The sequence below is a fragment of the Spermophilus citellus genome (assembly GCF_964194105.1).
Source record: "Spermophilus citellus genome assembly, chromosome: 10".
Taxonomy (NCBI): Eukaryota; Metazoa; Chordata; class Mammalia; order Rodentia; family Sciuridae; genus Spermophilus; species Spermophilus citellus.
Genome location: NC_138197.1, coordinates 50,354,068 through 50,380,483, shown reverse-complemented (window position 1 = coordinate 50,380,483; position 26,416 = coordinate 50,354,068). Strand labels below are relative to the sequence as shown.

The 26,416-nt window shown below is 31.1% G+C and overlaps 1 protein-coding gene across 2 annotated transcripts in view; it reads left to right on the top strand.

Moving 5' to 3' along the window:
- Positions 1 to 26,212, top strand: part of KRAS (KRAS proto-oncogene, GTPase) — a 36,229-nt gene extending 10,017 nt beyond the window's left edge. For both annotated transcript variants that reach the window (XM_081311157.1, XM_081311156.1), the window contains exons 3-5: positions 10,348 to 10,526; positions 12,173 to 12,332; positions 24,112 to 26,212. In XM_081311157.1, the coding sequence (XP_081167283.1) occupies positions 10,348 to 10,526; positions 12,173 to 12,332; positions 24,112 to 24,228 (456 nt within the window). In that variant the 3' untranslated portion in view covers positions 24,229 to 26,212. The remainder of the gene's footprint in view (positions 1 to 10,347; positions 10,527 to 12,172; positions 12,333 to 24,111) is intronic.
- Positions 26,213 to 26,416: the final 204 nt, after the last annotated feature.

Genomic DNA, 26,416 nt, shown 5'->3' with positions numbered 1-26,416 from the left:
AATTGAGTAGTTATGACAAGAGACCAAAGCTCTAAAGTATTTACACTCTGGCCCCCTACAGAAAAAGTTTTCCAACCCTATCATAACAAGAATATTTTCTTGTACAACCACAACACAATAATGAAATTGAGGAAATTCAACATTGATTTACCTAATAGTTCATATCCACATTTTGTTAGTTATTCTAAGAAGGTCCTTTTAGCATTTGTTTTCTGAATCAGGATGAAAAATTTGTTATCATGCCTCGATGTCTTTCACTCTAGAACAGCTTCTTAGTTCTTTTTCGTCTTTTATGACAGTGGCATTTTCAAGGAGTTTCACGCCAGATGTTTTATAGAATGTCCTCTTAAATTTGTTCAGATTCAACAGTTTGGCAGGGATGCTAAGTGAGGAATGTTATGTCCTCCTCATTACATCACATCAGGAGGTACATGATGCTGGTTTGTCCCATTATTAATGATAACATTGATGTGTGTGTGTGTGTATACATATATAAAATTTATTTTTGGTTAAGGTGATATTTGTCAGATTTCTCTCTGTAAAGATTTGATTCTTTTATAACTAATAAAGACTCTGAGAGGAGATACTTTGAGACTGTAAGTAACCTGTTCTATAGTATATTTGCACTCAGTTGGATTTAGTATTCACTGATAATTTTTGCCTGAATTAATTGCTACTGTAGTGGTTGCAAAATGGTAATTTTATAACTGTCATTACTTCTACATTAATTAATTGGCACCTGTCATAAATAAGGGATTTCTCTTTTCTTTCCTTATTTCTTTGTTAGGTTAGTTTTATTTCTATCAACAGAAACTCTTGGATTTTTAAAAATTTAGTCTGTGGAAGTCTGTTACTGTAATTACTGATTTCAATATTCAGATTTGTTTCTTTGGCCAGTGAAATCCTATTCAAGCTGGCCTCTTTATCCTTTTGATATGTCCCCATCAGTTTTTCACCTCTTCTGAACTTTTTGGCCTGATATATTCTGGGTTTACTTGTTCACTTTCCCTGTCAAGTAGCCCCAGTTCCTTTAGTGAGGAATGACATTCAAGAATCAAGATCTGGATTTTAGGTGTTTATTGCTGCTGGAGTGGCACTGCTTCTAAACCTATCAAGCTAATAAGTAAATGTTCTTAAAAAATTATGAGTTCATTAGAATCATGAGTTCATTATTCTTCCTCACTTTCCTCCCTTTTTCTCATGTTGAGAACCTTGATTCTGTGATATGTACATTTTAATGTCAAATTGTATATAACTGTGAAATAAAAATGATGTCAGTCATAAATTCATATTGAGTGAATTGATATGAGGTTAGTTTTCTTTATTTGTAGAATTAAGGTTAAATATTATTCTTCCTTGAGAAAAGTAGTAATGCTTTCTCATTTTTAGGGGATCCCTAAAACATTAAGGAAAACATTTAGGAAAAGACTGAGGTATCTGAGTGCCTAAGAATTTAAATGTCTTAAACAAAAACACAAGATAAATGAAAACTATTTGCCTTATATAATAGGAAGCCAATTTATGTATAAATTAGAAGCAAACACCCAGATAGAAGAAAAATGAGCTAAGCATAGTCAACCTGTGAACAAAAATAAAAACAAATGACATAAACATATAAAAAGACAATTCATTAATAAAGTTCAAACAATAACATGTTATGCTTTTACATTGGTTAAGATTAGAATGCCTAATTATCCTAAAAAGGATATGAAGAAATATACACTTTTTTTTTTGGTACTGCGGGTTAAACGTAGGGCAGTTTACCAATGTGCTACATCCCCTATTTTTATTTTTTTAAGACAGTGTCTTCCTAAGTTGTGGAGATTACCCTTGAAATTGGGATCCTCCTGGCTCAACCTCCCTAGTTTCTGGGATTACAGGTATGCATCACCAGGCTTAGCAAAATGTGCCTTCTTTATGATCTAGTCATAGTAAGCTCTTAAAATTTTCTGGGGGTCAGTTTGGAAATATTTATCAAAATTTAAACTGCATGACTAGGTAATTCCATTTCTTAGAAGTTATCCTAAGAATTTAATTGGCTAACTATGTAAAATGTTTATATAGGAATGTTCATTGCACTGCTGTTTGTGATTTTTTTTTAAATGGAAATAATATACATGCCTACCAATAGAAAATGAGTGAAGTTAATCATGACATGCACATATAATTCTATTATGCAATTATTGAAAACAATTAGGTAAATGTATTGTGTACTAACATTGAAAAATGTCCATTACAGCACATTGTGTTGAATACCACTCTTTCTGTGGTGTTTCAGTTTAAAAAAAATAAGCATATACTATTGGAGTTGGGGAGAAAGAAATACTCATTTTGGAGAGAACAAAGAGTACTGAAGTATTAAGTACTATTAGATTGTTTCATACTTTCCTATTTTTTTTGAGATTCTCTGCTATATAAGAAAGTTATATCAGATTAATTCTACTGCATACTTCCCTCTTTCTAAAGCCTCAATAAATTGGATAATGCATATATACTCTTGCATTAAGGAAATTGACATCAAGGCCAAGTAAAGAGTAACTGAGAGGTATATAAAACATGAAAATTATACTGGCATCTGTAATTATTAAGATTAGATACATGATCATTCCAGTCTTATAGTTTTACTTGATATCAAACAATAATTTGTGGAAGAATTCATGTGATTTCAACAAGTTACAAATACATGTTCATAACATACTTATTTTCAAAATTTGTTATGCAGATTATTCTTTTCATACTTTAAAAGTAATAATAGTTTTATGTCTTTAGATATTTTATTCTCTTTATCCCTAAACTAATATTCAATTGTTAAGAAAACAAGCTTTTTAATATCTTCGTTTGCTAAACAGAAATTCTTCATAATCTTTCATTTTTGGCATTCCATCTCAAGAACTTGTCTAGCTGTTTTATTATTTTGAAATATGGTGATCACTTTTTCAAAAATTATCCCAACAATAGATGTCTAGTGATTTTCTAAACAGGTTATTATTTTTCTACAGTTTTAGTAGCAGTGGCCTGCTCCCTACTTTTTTGCATGTTTGGTATATAAAATAATACAATTTCTATAGCATTTTTCATTTTATAAAGGACCTTTTCATACGCTTTAATTCTAACTTGGGCACATAGTTCTGCATGTGTTTATTTACCACTTGTATAACTGAAAGAACAATGGCTTAGAGTAGATTAGAGATTAAGTAGTTTACCCAAGTCTATCATAAGTAAGTAGAGTTCTGCAGCACCCCATAGATTGAAAACTCACAGGTTTTTCAGTAACCTAGACTTCTGATCTGAGCACCAGATGTGTATGGCAAGCTGCCTATTAAGTCATACCCACCAGGACAACTCACAAACATAGGAAATTCAACATGCCTCAAATTATACTCATCTTTTCTTCACCTTTTCCCTCTGTTCTCATCTTAAAAATTGAGATTTAATGTACAAAACTCAAAACTCACCCTTTTAAAAAGTGGGAAATTCAGCATTGATTAGTATATTTATAAGATTGTGTAGCCATTACAACTCTAGTGATTAGGGATGCTCAACCTATAAATGTTCTAATTCTAGAACATTTTCAGCATCCCAAAATGAAGCCTCATACCCACTAGCAGTCACTCTCCAAACCCTTCTTTTACCAGCCCCTGAAATCCACTAACCTACTTTGTATCTCTATCCATTCTATTTTCTGAATATTTTGTATAATTCAAATCATACAGTATGTGGCCTTTTGTGTCTAGATTTTATGTAGGATAATGTTCACGATTCAAGTTTTGCATATATCAGTACTTCATTCCTTTAAAGAAAAAATAAAAACTCTTGTATAGACATACCATATTTTGTTTATTCATTCATCAGTTGGTGGGCATTTGAATTGTTTGCCCCCCCCTTTTTTTGCTTTTTTGAATAATGATATAAACATTCGTGTATAACTTTTTGTGTGACCATATATACTTTCAATTCTCTTGGGTACATGTCTAGAGATAGAATTGCTGGTAACTCTGTATGGAACTTTTTGAGGATCTGCCAGCTTATTTTCCAGAGGTTTCACCATTGACTATTGGCAATTTATGAAAGTAGTTCTGTCAGTTTTATCCATTAAGTATTTCTCTGATCTGCTCAGCCTCTCCATCCATGCTGCAATTGCTGCCATAGTTCAAGTTCAGTCATTTCTAGTAATAATATCCTAACTTATCTCCCAGTCTTCGTTCCCCTTCTTTCCTACTCCTTTTCTGTTTTTAACATTTAAGAAGTCAGAAGTACAGTCTGGAAAACAAACTACACTAGGTATTTCAGCATGAAGAACCTAAGTGGAGGATTAATTAGGTATTAGAAGACTGAAAAGCAAAGGGAGAACACTAATGTAATACAGTATTATCAAGAAGTGTCCATTACCCTTAGGATTCTAGGAATGCAGGGAAGGTTTGGGGGTTATTAGAATTACAACCTCAGGTGAGGGGCCAAGTGGCTAAGTCTTAACCTTCTGTGGAGATACTGCTTCACCACTTGTATTAGTGCCTCCTGCTACTTAATTGATGCTTCTAAAATGGATGTACTGAGGCATTGTCTAGGAGGGCCATAATTTTGTCACAATAATGCTAATAGTAAGCATGGTAAATCTGATTCTTTCTACTTAAAGTCCTTTCAATAATAATAGCATAGGACAAATTTAAGAATTCCTTAATTCTGGCATAAAAGATCCTATATAAGCTGGCCACTGCTTGAGTATCCCAATTTTATTTCTTGCTCCCTATCTATATTTCTGTAAGCTGAATTATAGTGAAGGTCTTGATTCCATATACTCATCATGCAGTTTGATGTTTTTCATGCATTTTCTTTTTTCCTTCCTGCATGGGATGGCTCTGCCTTCTTGTCTTTCTTAATTCATACAAAGTCGATCTATCTTCCTATGTGCTACCATTATATTCTGTCCTGCTTATGATGTTAATTAACATTTCTTTCAGTTATTTACATTCATTTCTCTTCCATTAGATTTAGTTCCATGAGGAACTATATACTGGATGAGTATCTTTGATCTGAAATACTTGGAACCAGAAGTATCATTGCACTTCTAATTTTGGATTTTCAGATTAGGGATGTTCAACTTCTAATGCTTAGCCCTAGGTGTGGCACTTAGATTTTCCCCATTATTATTCTAACATAGCAGGCTACTGCATGTTTCTAGCTTACTTTGAGATCTGTCTACTGCAACCTTTGATGACTTAATAATAGTATGGGACACATTGTTCTATAATGAATTCAAAAGTCTTATAGAAGATTATAGAAGATTGAATGATTTAGCATTAGCTTTGAAATTCCTCTTAATAGGTCTCCAGTTGAGTCTTTATAAACAATGAAAATTTCAAATGCAGATGATCTAAGTGATGACATAAATCTGAATATATGAAAAAATCAAATAACATTATTACTCCTTAAAGAAAGAGATATTGAAACAATAAGAATTTTTAGCCTATCACACCAACAGAAATTTAAAGGAAAATAAAAATACAGAATCCTGGATAGTGAGTAGTGATGAACAGGTATACATGTACTGCTGTGTGGAAAATTAATATAATGAATATCATGTATGTATTAATTAGCTTTGTCATATCTTAATATTTTGTCATGTTTGGTTTAGCACTTCTTTCTTTTTCAAGATACAAAATGGTACAATTGAAGACCCCAGTGTACTTTCCCCCAGTCTTATTGTTTTCCCTTTCCTAAGTGTTTGGAAATCTCTATTGTTTTTATTGTATTTTTACATAAAAGTTTTCATATTATATAGAACTTGATCAAAGACAAAATTTATTATTAGTAGTATTTTGTAATTTAAAAATTACAATGTTTTAAACTCATAAATTTTTATAAGACTTTTATAAGAAAACATGGAAAAGTGTTAAAGATGAATTATTGAGAGATTTAAAAATCTACCTTTGCAAACAGGAAAGTTTGTTGTGGATTCATTTCAAATAGTACAATAACTTTAGATATTTCAGAAGGGTTGTTACAATTAAAATGTTTTTTAAAATTATGATTAGATTTCTATTAAATTTAATAGAAATTTATATTTTTAGTGTATGTATGTATTTGCATTGTATTCTGCAGACAGGTTTGATTACCTACAGTGTTCAGGACTTAGGCACATCTGAGTAGTGGTAAGGAAAACAGATATGAGTCCTACCATTTAGGAGTTCAAACCTTAGTTGGGGGGTGGGAGGATAGACTTAAACAGTTTATTAAAGAATAAAAGATCTAATTACAAATTCTAATATATGCTATGAAGGAAACAGAGATGCTGGCGAAGGAAGAGTCCTTTAGATTTTATTTTTAAGACTGAATGGGGAAGTTTTGAAGAACTTTGAACAAATGACATGATCTACATTAAATACAAATCATTTGCTGCTGTGTGCCAAATATATCCTAGGGATTTCTGCCAGGAAGATATTGCTGAAACAGATTGCCTGAGACAAAGTAGATAACAGGGACTGGGGGATAACTAAGGGATGATGATAGTGGTAGATGCTTTGATTTAGGGTAAATTTTGAAAATAGATAAATGGTGTAAGACTATGGGTCAGTATTCAGTGTCTCTGTACTTTTTCTTTTTAAGACATTTCAGGATGCCATGTTAAATGCATCTCTATCATTTTTAAAGAATATTTCCTTAGCATCATTTACTGTAAATGATATTATTATGTCAAAGCCTATGATTGCTCTAGATAAATACTCTTATGGCTTTCCAAAGAGATTGTGCTGTTTAATTGTATCACCATAATTGTCTTAATTTCATCTACAGTATACCCTTACCAGCTTAGTATATTTCATTTAGAAAAGTTTATACTGCTTCAGTAGATGAAAAGATGGCACTTTGGGAGCAAGGGGTATACATCAAAAAAACTTTCTGTAACTATTTCATTATGTTGAGTGAACTTAAATGGTTTTATTTTATCCTAGTTTCCTAAGGCTATCCATAACCTATGTGCCTGATCTAAAAGTTTACTTTATTTGCAAGTCTAGAGATAGCACTAATTTAAAATGTAAAATTTGGATCCTTTTCTTTGCTCCATCATAAACTAGTTTCATTGTAGACTCTGTAAGTTTTTAAATTTTTTAGGCTTTGGTAGTTGTACAAAGTGATTTTTTTAAGTATGTAGGGAATAAATAATATGTGTTAATAAGCATGCTTCAGATTTGTGAAAAGTTAATAGTTTTCTACAAGGGCTGGCAATTTTTTTCTGTAAAAAGCCCCATGGGTCTTTATTACATAATCTCTGGGGTTTTTGTGTCAATATTTTTAGGCTCTGAAAGGGATAAGATAATAGGAATGAGACTGCTTTCCCAGTTTCTTGGTCCCTCTGGTGGAATGTTCATCAAGGAAACATCTTATGTAATATGTGCAGAAGCTGCTAAATTTCCCACCACATTATATAGTTTTTAAACAGTATTTGAAATTTTGCTGAGTAGGACTTTACTGAGGTACTTCTTGGAGGCATGATATGTGGGAAGATGGTGAGAAATCCCATAGCCACACCTTCTGTATGAAGTAGGTTTGGGTGGCTCCAGAATCTATGTGCTTGACTTTTTTGTTGTGAAATATTTTAGATTTGAAGACTAAGAGAGCTACCACCGATTAGGCTAACTTAGTTAGTTTTGGTAAGCAAAGAATGTGAGTTAACAGCAATAGGTAAGGAAAAGTTTTTGGTTAGTTTTACATACTCTTGAGCCACACCTAGGTAAAGTATTGACTAAGACACTGTACTGCCAATTTCTGCTCTTTCATTATTCCTCAAACACTGGGTTTAGGGTATGGCTAAATACTGAGGTATAGCTCAGTGGTAGAGCACCTGCCTAGTGTGTGTGTGTGTGTGTGTGTGTGTGTGTGTGTGTGTGTGTGTGTGTGTTTTCAATCCCCAGTACAACAAAACAAAACAAAAAACCCATTGGTTCTCAATTTAATACCTATAGGAGTTCTTTCAAATGGTAATTAAGTGGATAGACTAAAATAAAATTGTCAACCAAATATTCAAAACATTAATCAAGAACTTCTTGTTTAGAAAATCAGTATCTATCCTTTTTTTCTGATTGGTAAGATTATTATTACATTCAATTTGGAAAATACAGTATACTTTTAAAAGTTAAGCAATAAATCATAGTCTAATATGGTAATCTTTCATACTTTTTAAAATTAATCTAAAGGGCCTATGGGTGAAGCTCAGTGGTAGAGCACATGGTTAGTATGTGTGAGGCTCTGGGTTCAATCCCCAGTATATACATAAATATAAATTCTAAACAAAGAAACACATTCAGTGTATCATGTAGCACCAAAGAGAGATAAATAAGAAATAAATCTCTCTTAAATTATCTTCTCCATCAAAAACAGCCTTTTAAAGTGTTTTGATGTATTTATCTCAAGTTCCTTAATATGTGTAGAGATACATTTATAAAACAGGGTACCCACACTTTATTGGGATCATGCTGTATACTGTCTAAAATTTAACATTTTACAAAAAGCATGATTTTTTAATGATACTCCCCCTCTCCCTTGATCTCTCAAATGATAGAATGGTTGATAAAGTAATTCATGAACTAAGGACACTTAAGTACTGTTACCCATGCGTGGAACAATAAAAAATAATATCTTTATACATTTTACTTGTTGTCAGCACTGCCTCTTATTCCACAGTTTTACATAATACCATCCCCTTTGCTTACTTTTTGAGGCCTGTTTTGGCAGAGTGTGTGAAATTTTCAGTAGAAATATCACTCAAACGTCAGAGGAATATCAGATTTTCATTTCAAGATTCTCTAACCAACCCCATTCCTTTTTTTATTTCCAATGATAAGGATCAAACCCAGGTCCTTGGCCTGCTAAGCAAGTCCTTTACCACAGAGGCCTTCATTTTTACAATTGAATAGTTTTAAGATCTCTGTCTCTTTTTAATAGAGACTCCTCAATTGGCAAATGAAATAGTTATCCTTTAAAACTATAGTCATTACCACAGAAATTCTATATCAAAATGCTATCTGGCAGTTAGGTATTGTTCTCAAGCTTTAAAACTATAGTATTAACATAGTAATACTATTAGTTACCATCTGGAGGTGAATAAGGGCATTAGAATCTTGTTTATTTGCTTATATATGTCTTTGACTGTAAATAAAGTTCAATGCATGACAATTATTTGCATGTTGATTGATTGTGTGTGTGTGTGTGGGGGGGTCATCTCAGTCATCCTGAATAATAGAGCTGGTTCAGCTATCCTATTTTGCTAATAATTATTTTTTATAGATAGGTTTGTTACTAATATATACATTTGCATTGTTGAATCTCCAGGTAATACCTTTAAATATTTTTGTGGTAATATACATAAAATTTATCACAATAGCCATTTTTAAGTGTTTAATTCAGTGACATTAAGTACATACACAGTGCAACCATCACAGTGTTGTATAACCATTAGCACTGTCCACTTATCTACTTTCAGAACTTTTTCATCATTATACACTGTACCCCTTCAACAGTAACTCCCTACTTAATTTTCCTTTCCTCACCCCTGGTAATTCCTATTTCTGTTTGTATGTATGAATTCTCTTCTAGGTGTTTCATATATATGGAATCATGAAATATTTGTCCTTTTGTGTCTGACTTATATTACTTAGAATAATATTTTCAAGGTTAATATGTGTTGTAATTTGTATCAGATTTTATTTCTTCTTAAACTGAATCATTAGCCATCCATTTACCTATTAATGCATACTTAAGTTGTTTCTACATTTTGACTATAGTAAATAATGCTGCTGTAAATATTGGTGTACAAGTAAGTATTGGTTTGGGACTCTGCTTTCATATATATATATATATATGTGTGTGTGTGTGTATGCATATATATATATATATATATATATATATATATATATATATATATGGAAATGGGTTCATGTTGTAATTCTACCATTTAGCTGTCAAGGAGTGGCTAAATTGTTCTCCACAATGGCTATACCACTTTACATTGTCACCAACACAGTACATATCTAGTGGCTCCATATCCTCACTCACATGTGTTATTTTGTTTTTTTTTTTTGTTTTTTTTTTTTTTTTTTTTTTTTTTTTTAGTAATAGTCATTCTAATAAGTGGTAGGTGGTGTCTTACGGTTTTGATTTGCATTTCCCTAATGACTAATGATGTTGATCATCTTTTCATGTGCTCTATTTGGCCATTTGTTCCTCCTTAGAGAAATATCTATTCAAGTCCTTTGCCCATTTTGAATGGGGTTATTTGTCTTTTTTTGTTGAGTTGTATATAACACCTTTTTAAAAGGTGCACTAAAATAATCTAGACTGTTTCTCCCTTCTCAGGATTCCTACAGGAAACAAGTAGTAATTGATGGAGAAACCTGTCTCTTGGATATTCTCGACACAGCAGGTCAAGAGGAGTACAGTGCGATGAGGGACCAGTACATGAGGACTGGGGAGGGCTTTCTTTGTGTATTTGCCATAAATAATACTAAATCATTTGAAGATATTCACCATTATAGGTGGGTTTAAGTCAAGTATAATAAATTGGCATTGAGAAGTAATTATAGCTTTCATTTATTTTTTGCTAATTGCCATGCCTATATTATCTAACTTAAAATTTAAAATAATTTTTTAGAGGTAGGTAATCATTCCATTTTACAAATGAAGTTTTTGACAATTAGAGTAGTTGAGTAACTTGTTCCAGATTGTTTAGATAGTACTATTGCTAGGATTGAAATCTATGCTTGTTTTGACTCAAGAACTTTCTGTACTCTTAACTACTCTACATTAGAGAAATAAGCCTTTGAACTTTTCAGATATATCATGAAAATGAAAATAATAAACAAAAATATGAAAAGGTGATTTGAAGTAGTGCCACAGTAATGATTTTTTTAAATAATTATGATGTTTTGTGTAGGATTGAATAAAGAATGGCTATGCATATTTATATTTAAATACAACTTAGATGTTGTAAAATTTTATGAATCTGACAAATCTGCATAAAACTGACTATTGTATTAAATGTATTTTATATTCTGTTTCCTTGAGCTTAAGTTTTCATAAAACTGCATAGTAAAGCAAATATTCCACTTACTGGCTATGTCCTGTTACTGTGAGTTAGCCTAGTTAAGAGGTTTAACATTTTATTTAAGAACATTTATTTCAGTATGTTTACTCTGTAGTCTAGTAATAAGAAAATTTGGGTGGTTGTATTTTTGCATTTTTTTAAGAGTAGTATCTCTTTAAGAGTAGTAAATAGATGACATTTCTTAATTTATTCAAGTTTTACTCAGTTTATGAGTAGAGGAACTGGGAATTTGAATCATTTCTAACTCTGTTTAATGTGTCTCTTCCGTGTTGCATCTTTGAAATTCACATAAAATTGTGAAACAATATAATTTTGCGACAAATTTAAATTAACATGTAGAAGGGCTTTTAACAAAATAAAGAGTATAGTAACTTTCTTTTTTTTTTTTTTTTTGAGAAAGTACAGTACTCCCCCCCTTATTCACAGTTTCACATTCCAAGATTTCACTTATGCTCAACTATAGTCTGAAACTGTTAAATGGAAAATTCCAGAACTAAACAGTTCAAAAATTTTAAATCATTTTTTTTGCAGTAGATTGTTGCTTTATTAGTTATTGTTATCTTACTGTCTAATTTATAAATTTCAAACTTGTATCAATATGTATGTATTAGAAAAGACAGTATATATGACTTTAGTACTATCCATAGTTCTGAGCATCCACTGAGGGTATTGGAATGTATATCTACACATAAGGAGGAAGAAACAAATGTGAAAGTTTTAATGCTATTACTTCATGTTTGGGTAAAAATATTTTTAATTGTATGCATATACAATTAGCCACATACATGTTGCTAAGAGTATAGTTTTTAAATTAGGCATATCACTTTACAGTATTTTCTTTTTTATTATGATTTATCTGCATATGAACCTATTTTATAGTTTTAACTCTACTTCTGTAGTTTTTTGATCTTTCAAGAGGGAAGGAAATAACTAGAAAAAGAAGCAAGGAAAATTTGGTGTGGTGAAAATTAGAAATCATATGAAAAGTTTTCATTTGGCCAACTTTTATAAGGCAAAAGTTGTGGATAGTTTTTGTAGGATTTTTGGTTTACTGATGCCTCTCTTTTTCTTCCCCAGAGAGCAAATTAAAAGAGTTAAAGACTCTGAAGATGTACCTATGGTCCTAGTAGGAAATAAATGTGATTTGCCTTCTAGAACAGTAGACACAAAGCAGGCTCAGGACTTAGCAAGAAGTTATGGAATTCCTTTTATTGAAACATCAGCAAAGACAAGACAGGTAAGTGTTATTGGAATACATCTGTTTTCTGCAAAATATATCAAGCAATTTTATCATTAATCATAATTTACTAATACATAATCTAATTTGCATCATTTTTGAGGCAGGAGGGCAAGAACATTAATATATCTGACAGTTAACTGGTATTATATGTTAAATCTTTTAAAATGATTTATCAAGTTTTTTTCTTGTTATACTTAAATATTAAATAAACAATATTTATTTGATTTTTTTTGGTAATGTCCTCTTCTCTTGAGAATACAGTACTTCTTAATCCTATGATACTAGTTTTGACTTACATTTGTTTTCACACAGAAAACTTTTCTTCAATTCTGAACACATTTTAGCATTCAAGAAATGTAGAAACATTTTCAGTTATAGGTAAAAACAAAAAACAGGAAAACAAAATTTGAGTTTCCTATTTGAGAAGCACTTTAAAGATTATTATGTCATAAGGTTCTTTGTTATATTTGAAAATTTTTGCTTTCACAGATTTTTTTTGAGGATATATTTTTGGAGAAAGTTTTCATTAAAGCAAGGGGAATTTTTGGAAAGTAAACAGAAATTCTCAGTTACTTACTTGGTGCATTATTCTGACAAAAATAGATGCCAAATGAAACCTGAATTTTGTTTGGAAAATAATCCTCATTTATAAAATAACTTTTTTCTAGGTAATTTCTGTTGGTATTACTTAACCTATTTATATGATTTTAACAAAGTCAAAAAAAAATCCTGGGAAAGTAGGGAATATAACTTTAGCATACTGAGTAATTGATTTATATTTCATAAATTTGTTGTGGGTCTTTTCTGGTTAGGATATCTTAGATCCTAAAACAAAATTAAAACTTTGAAGGCTGAGAGTTTTATAAAATATATATATATATATATTATAAAATATATATATATGAAAAACCCATTGCATGGTTAAATATATAAAAGTAGGCATTCTAGAATTTTTACTATAAGTGGGTAAAATTTAAATGTAAATTGTTCAGCTGGTGTGTATATATATCTTTATTTCTGTAGAAGTAGACCATATGTACCTCTTCCTGGTTGTACACATTTCGTATACAGTGAAAAAAGTCTTTATTTGGAGATTAAAAACTGAATTTCTGTAGCTTGGCCACCTTACAAATATCTCTTCTGTGGCAGTTTTACTAACACCTGATTTATAGTTTAAAGGAGGATTTGGTATACATCACATCACTTCACTTTAGAGGAACTCAGATTCATTGAAAAATGCATTCCCAGGTTCCAAAGACTGGGATGAGATGTGGTTTTTATCTTCTTTTTACCAATCTTCTTTAACCATTCCCATTGTTTTTCCTCAGGAGAGAAGGTATTAAAAAAATGATTATAATATTTATAACTTTTTCTCCTAATATTTGCGTATGAAAAAATTCAGATGTATAGTTGAAAGAATTGTATTGAAAACATTTGCGTACCTACTACCTGGATTCTACTGTAATATTTATTATTATACTTAAATTACTTATTCTCCTACCCCACCACCACCCGGCACCCCTATTTGGGGATTGAACTCAGGGGCACTCACTCAACGACCAAGTCATGTCCCTAGTCCTGTTTTGTATTTTATTTAGAGACAGGGTCTCACTGAGTTGTTTAGTGTCTTGTTTTTGCTGAGACTGGCTTTGAGCTCATGATCCTTCTGCCTTAGCCTCCTGAGCCACTGGGATCACTTACAGGCATGCCCCACTGCACCCAGCTCTACTTTATAACTTTTAAAAGATGCATTTTAGACTGGTGAACATTGTGGTGGACATTTCATTAAAAAAAAAAAAAAAAAAAAAGCAAAAGGAAAGAAAAGAAAAAAACATGAGACTTGCATAATATAACGGGTTGCAATAGAGAAGTTCTTGTCATACTTCAATATATATACAAATCAACTGGACTCATTAAAATCCAGATTCTAATTCAGTGGATTGAGACCTGATATTTTGCATTTCTAACAAACTTCCAAATGATGTTAGTTTGTTTCACACATCACACTTAGAGTAGCACCATACTTTGAGTAGAAAAGCAATAGAGGACATTAAAAAGAGACTTCTGATTATCACACAATGTTGCTCTCTCTTTCTCATTTGATAAGAGCCTAATAAAACATCTGTGTCTCCTTTCCTTGTATGATTATTACCTCAGAAGTACTAATTTATTCTTGGTGTTTGACATTAATGCTTTAATGTACTACAGCATTTATAATTGATAAGAAAACTATGTGGCTTCCTTAATTTATTTGTGGTACTGGGGATTGGAACTCCAACCTTTTTTATTTTTTGAGCTAGGATCTTGCTATGTTGTCTAATGTGCTAAAAGGCCTTGGATTTGTGCTCCTCCTGCCTCAGCCTCCCAATAGCTGCAATTATAGGCATGTGCCAATGTGCCTGGCTGTGGCTTCCTCTTAAAATACATTTTTAATTTTTATATTGTTTTGTGGCCTTTTTAAAAAAATAAAATGCTCTTTGAAGGTGTATGATATAGAAATAGATTCCTTCAAACTTGCTTTGTAGAAATTTGTGGATCATCTATATAATAGAGATAATATAGTACACAGCCTTTCCTGTATTTATATCCCATTTTATTCATGTCTTTATGTGTGTTGCTAAACTATAACTTAGATCTTTAATTTCTATTCCTTTATTTCTTTTTATTAAGTGGACTTAATGATTTTCTTAGAAATTAATTTGCTTTGAAGAGTTTATTCATCTTCCTTTCTTTATATTAACTTGTTATGTGCAGGCTTTGGGAAAACTAATAATTTTAGAGATTATATTAAATATGCACATTTTGATTAATTGTACATCTCCAGTTTTTGTGAAAATTTGAAGCCCTACCTTTTGCAGAGTAGTTTGTTACTCATTTGTTATTCCACTTGTTATTTGGATAAAATAAATGTTTATCCTTACTGTGTTTTATCAGCAACTTATTTTATACCCTAATTTTTTTTAAAGAGAGAGAATTTTTTTAATGTTTATTTTTTAGTTTTCGGCGGACAAAACATCTTTTGTTTGTATGTGGTGCTGAGGATCGAACCTGGGCCGCACGCATGCCAGGCAAGCGCGCTACTGCTTGAGCCACATCCCCAGCCCCTTATACCCTATTTTTTGATCTTGTTGATGAGCTTAAAATACAAACACCAAAAAGAATATTTAGGTTAGTAGGAACAGAACATCTGTTTAGAGGTTCTTATAGATCATTAAGGGCCAACAGCCCTCAATGGGCCCATCAGCAAATATTTGGGACATCAAGGGCCACAAGGGGTATCTATTGCATATTTCTTTTTTTTTCCTGTAACCCATTAAAAATGTAAAAATTATTATTAGCTTGTGTATAATACAAAAACAGGCTGTGATTGTATTTGGCCTGAGGGTTGTGGTACAATAATTCCTGACTCTCTGGAAAACTTTAAAATAATAGAAGTTTGGCCAGACTTTCAACTTAAATTATACAGGCTAACCTTAGTAATTTTAAAGTAAAACATGTATTTTATGAAAGGAAAATAGAAAATTTACTGTAGTGCTTTTCAAGATAAGAGTTGTAGAATATATATTTTTACCAACTTTGTAATTTTTAAATGCCCATTACCTGGTCGGACTTGTCTTTTTAGTGTTCACCTGAAAGCAAAAAGAAGTTATTCTAAGGTAATATACTATATGTGGTTTCAATGTTCCTAGTATGTAAAGACTAATACTTTCACATTATCTAGGCAGTTAGTAATTGTCAGATTTTTCTGTTCCCTTTGGGCAGTGCATGGCAGTGTTGGCAAAGGTTATTGAAACTGAAACCTTGACACCATGGGAATAGCTATGAGTTTTCCAGTCAGCTAAAATCAAAAGTGGAGAGGATTCTTTAAAATTCATGACAGAAGCAGAGTTCCCAGAGTATGTGCTGCTACTGATTAAGCTTTTTTGCATTCTGGTAGCCTCAATTTGAACATAATGTAAACATTAGTTTTCCTTACTTAAAAATGTTGACTGATTAATTTCCTAGTTAATTTTTAGCTATATAAAATAGTTGATAGAAGACTTCCATTAAAGTTTACCATTAGGTTATTTTAAAAAAGCTAAACAAAAAAAAACTTCTTGTGCTTTAATCTATATTTAATAGTTGATTTTATGTACACATCATAAATATTGTGAATTTTAGCTTTTATAAAACCAACAAAAACAATTATTGAGCACCAACTGTATACCATGTGTAGCCTTCCAGGTACTGCTATTTTATTTCAGTAATGCTGAGATGGTTTATACTTTGGCACAAAGTTGGTTTTTAGAATACATTTTGTTCCTCCCTTCCCTTCCCCCATGAAGGCTTACACTCTTATATCTGTATTTAGTTAGGGTATTTGATGTGTTCTTTTCTTGAAATAATTTTGCAAGAATTTTTACAGACTCTACAGGAACAAATTCTCAATGAAATAAAATCTCTTATTAAAAGCATAGGCTGCAGAATACGGGATGATACTCTTTGTTAACAATTCTTTCTTCACTATGGAGTGTTCTATGCCCATGTTTTCATAGGTCAGTTTACAGATAACAGTGGACAATACTGTTAAATCTCTTGATTTAAAAAGTCACATATTTAAACTTGTATACTTTTGTTCGTACATGAATATTTTCATTTGTTCTTAGACTTTGATAAGTGACATTTGAAAATATTTGTGGCAATAAGCTATCTCCCCTAGCTAAATCACTAAGTGCCAGTTAAGAGCTTAGCAACTAGTTACAGTGGGCATTATGTATGTTTCAGTTACACTTTAATCTTAAAAATTAATCTACAAATTTTGGAATAAGAAACCAGTGTTCTGTCCTACAGTTATATACAGTTTTTAAAAATAAGAGCCCGTGCCATTGGTAAGGCAAGGATAAATAATAATAATCTCATGTTTTTTGGATGTGAGTAGGCTTTGAAGCATATTATAAGGAAATAACTAAGTCTGAAAAAATATGGTAAATAATGATTTTTTTAAAAATCTAATTTACATTTCATATTAATAAAACTCAGAAATAGAAAAAGTCATTCTGGAATAACTACTTCTCAGTAATGTTAATTACCTCAGCCACTGAGGTCCTGACACTGAGTTCTTGGTGGTGGGTACATTCTCTTTTTAATTATTGGCTTCCAATTCTCTCTCTGCATTGCTGGAAACAAAAATCATATATTCTGGTATTGGTGATGGGGATGCTTACACTGAAAAAACAGGCACATTCAAACTGATTTTAGAAGTGTTAAAATCAAAATTTGCTTCTGCTAAATCAGTAGAAGACCATTACCCTGTTTGTTAGTACTTCTACATTGACCTTGTAACTTTCATTTTGTAAACAGGAATAAATAAAAGTTTACATCCTTAAAAATTTTAAGAAAATATGAGCTTTTACCTGGTTTGTGTACACCTCTCTTTATATTATATATCTATAAACATATTTGATTTCTGCATTGATTTTTCACAATGAAAGAATGATTTGTGAAAATATCAAATGACAGAACTCATACTTTGTTTTGCATGCTTTAAAAGTCATTTAATGTCTTAAATTATTTATTTTGTTTAATGAAAATTTCTAATATATAATTTTTTCAAGGACAAATGAATAAAAATCTTTTGAGAATTAATGATAAGTATAAAAACTTATAGGCACATACAAGTGGAAATTTAACTTAAAATGCCAGCATATTAACAATTTCAAAAAATACTTGGAAATTTTCATTTCTAATTGGCTTTGCTAGCTAGTTGATTAATTCTCTTAAAAATAAGATTTTTGTTGGGCTATAATTTTTGTTACTAGGTCATTGAATAGACTGGATAATATATGTTAGAAGCTTGATATATATTATTTTAATATGAAATATTTTAAAGTATGCCTGCTTCTTAACTGAAATTTAATTTTATAAATTTTAAAGTTTTATAGGTAAATTGTTGAACACTCCTGAAGCAGTTAATATACTCTTGAGATTTGTAAAAATTAATATTCCTGAAAGAAGTGAAGTGTCTTTTTCTTAGTTGCTGTAGAAGCAGGCATACAGAAGATTTACACACACAAAAATTAAACCCTGGTTGTTGGTTTATTAAATACCTAGGGCTGAATCTCTGTGCCTTTTGAATTTAAAACTACAAGTCATACTTTTGGTATATATTAGCGTTTTTTCACATGTTAACTTTTTAAGTGTTGGATCCATTTTGTCACATTTGGTTCAATAGAAACATGTTACCAGTTAAACCTATTCTAATCCCCAAAGATAAGTAATCATTCTGAAAATGAAATGAAGAGCTTTAAATTAAATTTGCAGTGAAATACACCAGCTTTTCTAAACACATCTATTAGAAGAATGAACACAAACATTACGTCTTTCAAGTAAGTTTACATAATTGATATTTCTCTGCATTTATTTTTTAGAGATGAGCTACATTGTAAGTACAGTTAGCTAAACACTTGGTCCTCCATGGCTACTGCCTACTTTTCTAGGCTGAGAAAGATGAAAAACTATCTCCATGATGGCTATAAATAATTGTAATAGTCATTATGTTTTTTTGTTTGTTTTTTGTTTTTTTTTTTACCATGACCTTCAGCCGGAAAAAATCCCTTTAAAATAGTTAAATTAAAAGGTACTAAATCAGTTTATTTGGACATGTTCTGCAATCTTTTTTAGAAGAGTTGTAGCTTTCTACAACAAGAATACAAAATGCACTGCTCCTGTTTTGTGTGCATATTTTTTAACAGTTCATGACATTTCAGTTATTTTGGCAAACAGCCCTTACTTAATGTTTAATATAAATAATGTAATTTTCCATCCACAAAGGTCCTATAATCAATTCCACTTGTAAACTTCGAAGTTGAATAGAAAGAATTGAAGATAAAACTTGAAATTCCAGTCTCTTGACTTAACCTTTTTTGCAAGGTGCTTTTTGAAGTGTTTTTGTTTTAACAACAGCTATACATCCCTATTATAGTGTTTTTCTCCCCACTTCAGGTAGGGAGGTGAGAATCAGTGGTATATAAATCACCTGTTTTCACTAAGTCAAAGGAATAATTTCAATCTAACTTCAGTTTAGGCTTAAATTACACAATTTGCAGACTATAAAATGATTGTATCAGTTGATAAACAGATAAGAAATACATTAATTTCCCACTTAAAATTTATTTTGAAATTCTAATTCCATTAGAAAACAAAAATGACTTTTAAGAACAAACCAGGTTCCAGCCCATATTTTAAAACTGCATCCTCAATTTTATTCAATCTGATGTATGCTAAAGAAAATTCTCAAGTAAAGCTCATAGTTTCAAACTACTTGCACATGGCTGTCCCAATAAATTACTATTACCAATGAAACAGACTTTAAGAAGTTGTGTTTTACAATGCAGAGAGTGGAGGATGCTTTTTATACATTGGTGAGAGAGATTCGACAATACAGATTGAAAAAAATCAGCAAAGAAGAAAAGACTCCTGGCTGTGTGAAAATTAAAAAATGCATTTTAATGTAATCTGGTAAGTTCAGCATATTAATTTTAGCAGAAAGCAGGTATCTTTCACAGGTAACAAAGTAGCAACCACTTGGAACTATTTAGGTGTGGTATTCTAATTTGAAGTATTAAAAGATAAGAAACTTGTTTGTTTCCATAATTAGTACTTTTATTTTGAATAATGAGTGATAATTATAATTGGGGTTGTTTTGATGGCTATGGAAGACTATATTTGCCATAAGGTCTAATAATTTAATTAGTCATAAGTAAGTTAAGCATATTGGAACCAATAACTTTTAATTTTTAAGGAAAATCAGGCTCATGTTTTGAGAATATAAGCAACTTTTGTTTTTTCAGAGAGGGAGGGAAAATATCAGAACTTGTATAGAATAATAAAATTGAATGGCCCAGAGAGGGGAAAGGGCCTCTCCTGTATTTTTTCTTTTGTGAACATTGCACAAGCAAATAACTACTCTTCTACCTGTATTCTGTAATACAATGGCAACAACAGTACTTTACTCATGTGAGAAATCTTGGAGTTGTATGTAGGATGACACCTGCCTCCCTGTTTTTCATACCCATTTGCAAGAAGTCATAAATTCCTGTGATGTTACTACTTTTTCTTTGTTGCATCATTAATTCAGGCCTATCTAATTTCTTGCTGGGACTGTTCAACTTGTTGTCACCATCATTCACTGTGCAGATGGAGATATGACATTCTCTTACCTTTATATCTAGTTACTGACTCACCTATGGAATAAAATCTCAAGTTCTACAGCATGTCATATATGATCCTTTACACCTTCCCACCTTCTTTTGGCCTTTTTTTCTAAAACCACTATCATCTTGCCCGAATTTTTGTTTTTACATAAAGAAACACCAAGTTATTTCATATCTTCCCTTGCATCTTGGCTTTTGTTTGTTGTTTGGAATGCCAATATTCTTATCCCTACTCATGTTAATTAACTAATGCTTAACTCATTGACAATTTCCCAGTCTCCCATTTTGTAAGAATTCCTTCAGATCCTTAGACTGAGCACATTGCCCTTGTGTGCATTTCAAGTGTGTTGTTTTTAACTGTTAACATGCTTCCCATGTTATATCTAAATAACTTTTGGTGTTTTATTCCTTTATTAGTAGAACTTAGGGGAGCCAGAACTATGTATTTTTAATCTTTGTATACCCATTGTCTTGTGATATTCTTGGCATATTGTAACTGCCTGGCAAAGATAATTATTGAGTGGAATCTCACTTTTATTTCTAAACACATTAAATTCCGTCTTGCTTAGCAAGTACTTCATTAAATAGATGACATAAGTTAATGCCAAAGTTTAAATTTTATTGCATATTGTTTATAATATATAATGTTCTTTGAGGATGTGAAATAAAATTATAATTTTCCAAACTACTAGGATATCTTTATTGTACTAATTATACTAAAAGTTGACAATATGAATCCTAAGTCTGAAACAATTAATACATATTCTAAAAGTTAAATATACATATGAGTAGTAGATTTGATCTCAAAATTATGTAGTACACTAATCTATGAAACTCAGAAGAAATAAAGCATTACTGGCATTAATTCTTAATTGAGATTTATGAATACAGTATTGTGTAAGGCAGTACTTTAATTTTAGAAGTTGTAAAGTTTAATACTAACAATATAGTTTGAAGTTGGACTTTTGAAGCAATGAACAGATTTAAGTGTAGTTTGTACAGTGTTTTCACAGTGAATGTAATGATTTTTCTTTAGTGGATACAGATAGCACTTATATAAAAAATGTATTTGCTAATATATAAAACTTTTAAAATTAGGTAAAAATGCTTTTAGAAAAATTTGATAATGATATGTATATGCAAGTCAGTTTTACTAAGCATTAAAAAGATGAGTTTAAACCAAGTAATTACTAGGATACTACTTGCCTTTTATATATATGTGAATAGATTAGTTCCCATAGAAAAAAATGAAATCACTGCCCTATTTAGGTCAATTATGACATTGCCCTATCTAATGTAGAGTTTAATGCACATGAGCCTTTCGAAGTATTTTAATGTTACAAATTCAGAAACCATTGTTTCTTAACTACGTGGATGTTATTTTTATCTAGAATGTGTCTTCTCTCTAATCCATCTCATGATTTTTCATTTTTTCTGCTTCACCGTTTTAAGAGCATTGCCATTTTTCTTAATTATAAAGGTTGTTGAAATAGACTACACAGGATTGTTCAAAGGGAATTAATTCATGAAGAATGTTAAATCCTTTTTTCCCCCTTAGTTGTTGCATTAGAGTTATACATAATAGTTGGGTTCATTTTGACATAAATATACATGCATGAAATTTGATTTACTCCATTTCGGTCCCTGGTGTCCCCCCCCCTTCCTCCCAACCTTCCCCCTACACACCATTCCCATTCTTGAACTCTACTGGTTTTTCTTTCACTCATTTATTTTTAATTGGTGTTTTATATATATATGGAATCACTATATATTTACACATGCATATAGCATGATTTTGTCAAATTCATTCCTTATTTCCTCTCCTTTACCTTCTTTTTTCTCTTCTCAGTTATCTTCTACTCCATTGAGATTAGATCTTTTTTTTTTAAGATCCACCCCATTCTAAGGGTTTATGATTCTAAATTGTCAAGTTAGTTGTGATCTTTATTATGTTATTGGAAAATTTCCCCTCGATACATGTTGAGAAGAATAGCAAGAAGGGAGATATACATGTAATTAACTCTTTATTCTCCCTTCTTTGGGAGAAACAAAAGCAAATGTTTGATTGTGTCAGTAATGATTTTTAGAAAGTGGAAAATGTCAATAAGTGCAGTTTGAGTACTTTATTGAGTACAGTAGTACTCACTAGTGTTCAAACCAATGATACTGGGTTTTATCAAAACTATCTGCTGTTCATTTTACTGTGGCAAACTTCTCTTAAAATATTGGTCATATTTTTCTGAATTATAGATCTGTAAAAATTAATTAAATATAACTTTAAAGAAAATGCCCTAATTAATTTTTCTTATTATTCTGAAGTAATATGTTGTTGAAGGTCTCAGTAATATGGTAAAGATTATGTTAAATTTTTAAATTATTTTCAAGGTAATATTATATTTATGCAATTTGTAATATTCAACAGATAATTACAATGAGTAAAAATATAGTTGTTCATTGTTCTTAAGTGGCTTGATTTATGTGACTTAATTTGTTGGGTAATTGTTCCTAAGACTCCCTCTAGTGTCTAGGTTTGGAAGCTAACAAAATTTCTTTTTATGGTTAATAGTAGGTTGAACAGATTTTTAAATAAAGAATGGGTCATTTTTTTTCCTTATTTTTAGTGGCAATATGGCAAAAATTGACATGGATCTTGCATAATTAAATATTAAAGGATTAAAATCAGTTCTGTTACCACTTTCAGAATATTAATTTGCACATTATGTATTAATGGATTAAAAATTTTTCTGACTTAAAGTCATGGTAGCCAAAACTGGTTGACATACCTTGCCTTGATAACAGACAGATTTAGGACTCTGACCAATGGTAAAAATTCTTTGAAGACAAGCATTTATATGACAAACTTTGACTATCTAATATGCTAAACAAACTAAAACAATAATTAAGAGAATATCCTTGATGTTGTTAAACTCCAACACAGTTCAGATGATTTAGCTAATTTCTCCACATATCAGAAGTATTATACTTTTCAAAGTGGTAAAGTGGTATTAACCTGTTGGGGGTCACTTTCAGTATATAAATTGAAACTACTACTTGAACACATTATTTGAAAACTGAGAAAATATGTCTAGATACTGTTTACTTCTTGGTGAAATTATTTAAATTCAAATGATTTTATGTAAGTACAGAACCAGAGGTAAAATATTATTGCCATGAGAATTTATGAATCTATATATCTTTTATCCAAAGTCCAGAATCTCAGGGACAGATAAATGTACACACATATTCACGCATACATGCATGCATATACACATTTGGACTTTGACAATTAAGGTTTTCAATATGTAAAATTAGTAGGCAATTAAGTTCTCCTTGGGGAAAAAGTCATATGTTAAGCTTGCATATGATCAATGCCACTGATTATCTCTGCCTTTTGTAAAAATCAGAGGTTCTCTTTGCCAAAGAATTCTCAAAGTCTGATATATTTAATTGCTGGAAGAAAATTGGAAAGTGTATTTATTCTTTATCAGTGTTAATATTTACATTAATAATGGAAGTCCGTCATCTTTTTACCTCAAACCACCATGTATATATATTCACATTTTAATACTTTTTCTGTATTTCAGGGTGTTGATGATGCCTTCTATACATTAGTTCGAGAAATTCGAAAACATAAAGAAAAGATGAGCAAAGATGGTAAAAAGAAGAAAAAGAAGTCAAAGACAAAGTGTATAATTATGTAAATACAATTTGTACTTTTTTCTTAAGGCTTACTTAAGTAAAAGTGGTAATTTTTGTACATTACACTAAATTATTAGCATTTGTTTAGCATTACTTAATTTTTTTTTCTGTTCCATGCAAACTTAGCTTTTATCTTAAATGCTTATTTTAAAATGACAGTGGAAACTTTTATTCCCCTCTAAGTGCCAGTATTCCCTGAGTTTTGGTTTTTGAACTAGCAATGCCTGTGAAAAAGAAACTGAATACCTGAGATTTCCATCTTGGGGTTTTTGGTGCATGCAAGTTGATTACTTCCTATTTTTCTTACCAATTGTGAATGTTGGTGTGAAACAGATTAATGAAGCTTTTGAATCATCCCTATTTTGTACTTTATTTAGTTACATAAATGAATTAATTAGTAATTATAACTTCAGTTGCAATTTTATGATTGGTTTTACTAAAACATAGAAGGATCACACGTTTATGGGCTTTCTTTCAATTTATCTTAAAGACATCATGTCCTACAGTTCGTCATCCTTCATGAATGTAAACAGACATTGTTCACAAAGGCTTTCTCACCCTTTCCACTGCTATTCGTAATGGTCATTATCCTAAAAATATTATATTTTTTCTATAAAAAGGAAAAAAAGAGAAAAAAAAAAGTAAGGTAATGGAAAATATTAAAAGGCCATTGACATTCCACATTAGATAAATTACTGTAAGACTCCTAGCTTTTCCTGTTAAGGCAAATCCAGTATGAAATGGGGATTATAGCCACCATTTGGGGGCTATATTTACATGCAACTAAATTTTTATAATAATTGAAACAATTTTAACATGTATAAAAATTCTCATAGGAATTAAATAGAGTCTCCCTGTGTCAGATTATTTATTCTTAGCATAACTTTAAATTTTTCTTGAACCTCAATCTTTGAAAATAGTTTTAGTTCTGGTAGTGATATTAAAGATTATTTGAGCCAGTTTTAGCTTAGTAGGTATTGAAGAGACCAAGCTTCATTGAGAGTTTCATAGCATGGACTGTATCCCCATGGTCATCCAGCATTGTCATGCATTGGTTGGTCAAAATGGGGACCAGGAGAGAGTAATTTAAAACTCTCCACTTTTATAGTTCTTTTAACCCTGGCTAAAGTAACATTTCATAAATGCTTTTCAAGTCTGATCCATATTTAAGAATACCCAATGCTTTGAAAATACATGAATAATAAAGTCCAATTCTTACAGTGCATTTGAAGTGTTACTTTAAAATATTTGAAGCAAGATGGTGTGGCGAGATGAAAATATCACTGGACTAGGAGGAAAATGAGTTAGATTCTAGATGTCTTTTAGAACTCAGATTTTGGGCAGGTCATTGTGCATGTTAAAAAATTATCTCAAAGGCTTTACATTATGTAATTTACATTGTTTACATAAAGATATACCTATTTTTCAAGCTCAGCACAATCTGTAACTTTTTACCTGTATTCAGTGCCAGTCTTGGGCAAAATTGTGCAAGAGGTGAAGTTTATATTTGAAAATACATTCTCCAGTTTCAGTACTCCACTCCCATATTAATGGCATTTTGCCTGCCTACCCTTCCACATGAACCATGAGTTGAGAGAATTTTTTTTTTAATTTTTTATTTCCCCTCACCTCAAATTTTATTGCTGCTATGGATGTCTCCATGAAGTCTTCCCATTAAGGTACATCAAATTGTCTCTCTTCCCCAGGGCTCAAAATAATCTGACAGATACCATAATGGGATTGGACATAACAGCTAATTTTCAGATAATTGCAGTAGCAATTTAATCTTGATCCTTTGCTGCCTGGTCCACTGGTGACTAAGTAGCAATTTTCAGACTTAGTATGAATAGACAGAACCCTATACAGTGGAAGAAGAATTTAATAAAGGTAGTACTTAAATCTACATCTAGGAGTATCCTGGTAACAATGATACATTCCATGGTTTTAATAACTAAAACCTTCTTACAATGAAAACTTTGAAATTTAATCATATTTAACAAATGTTTATTCAGTGCCTGTCATATGCCAGCTACCACATAAGGCACTGGGGATGTGGTATCCCCAAAGGGACATAATTTCTTATCCTTAAGGAGTGCTAGAGTGGTCTGTAATACCTTAGTAAAGCTTTTGGCACATGATCCAGAGGTGGTAATATAATGCACACTTTTGTTTTGCAAAAAGGGGGTTTGG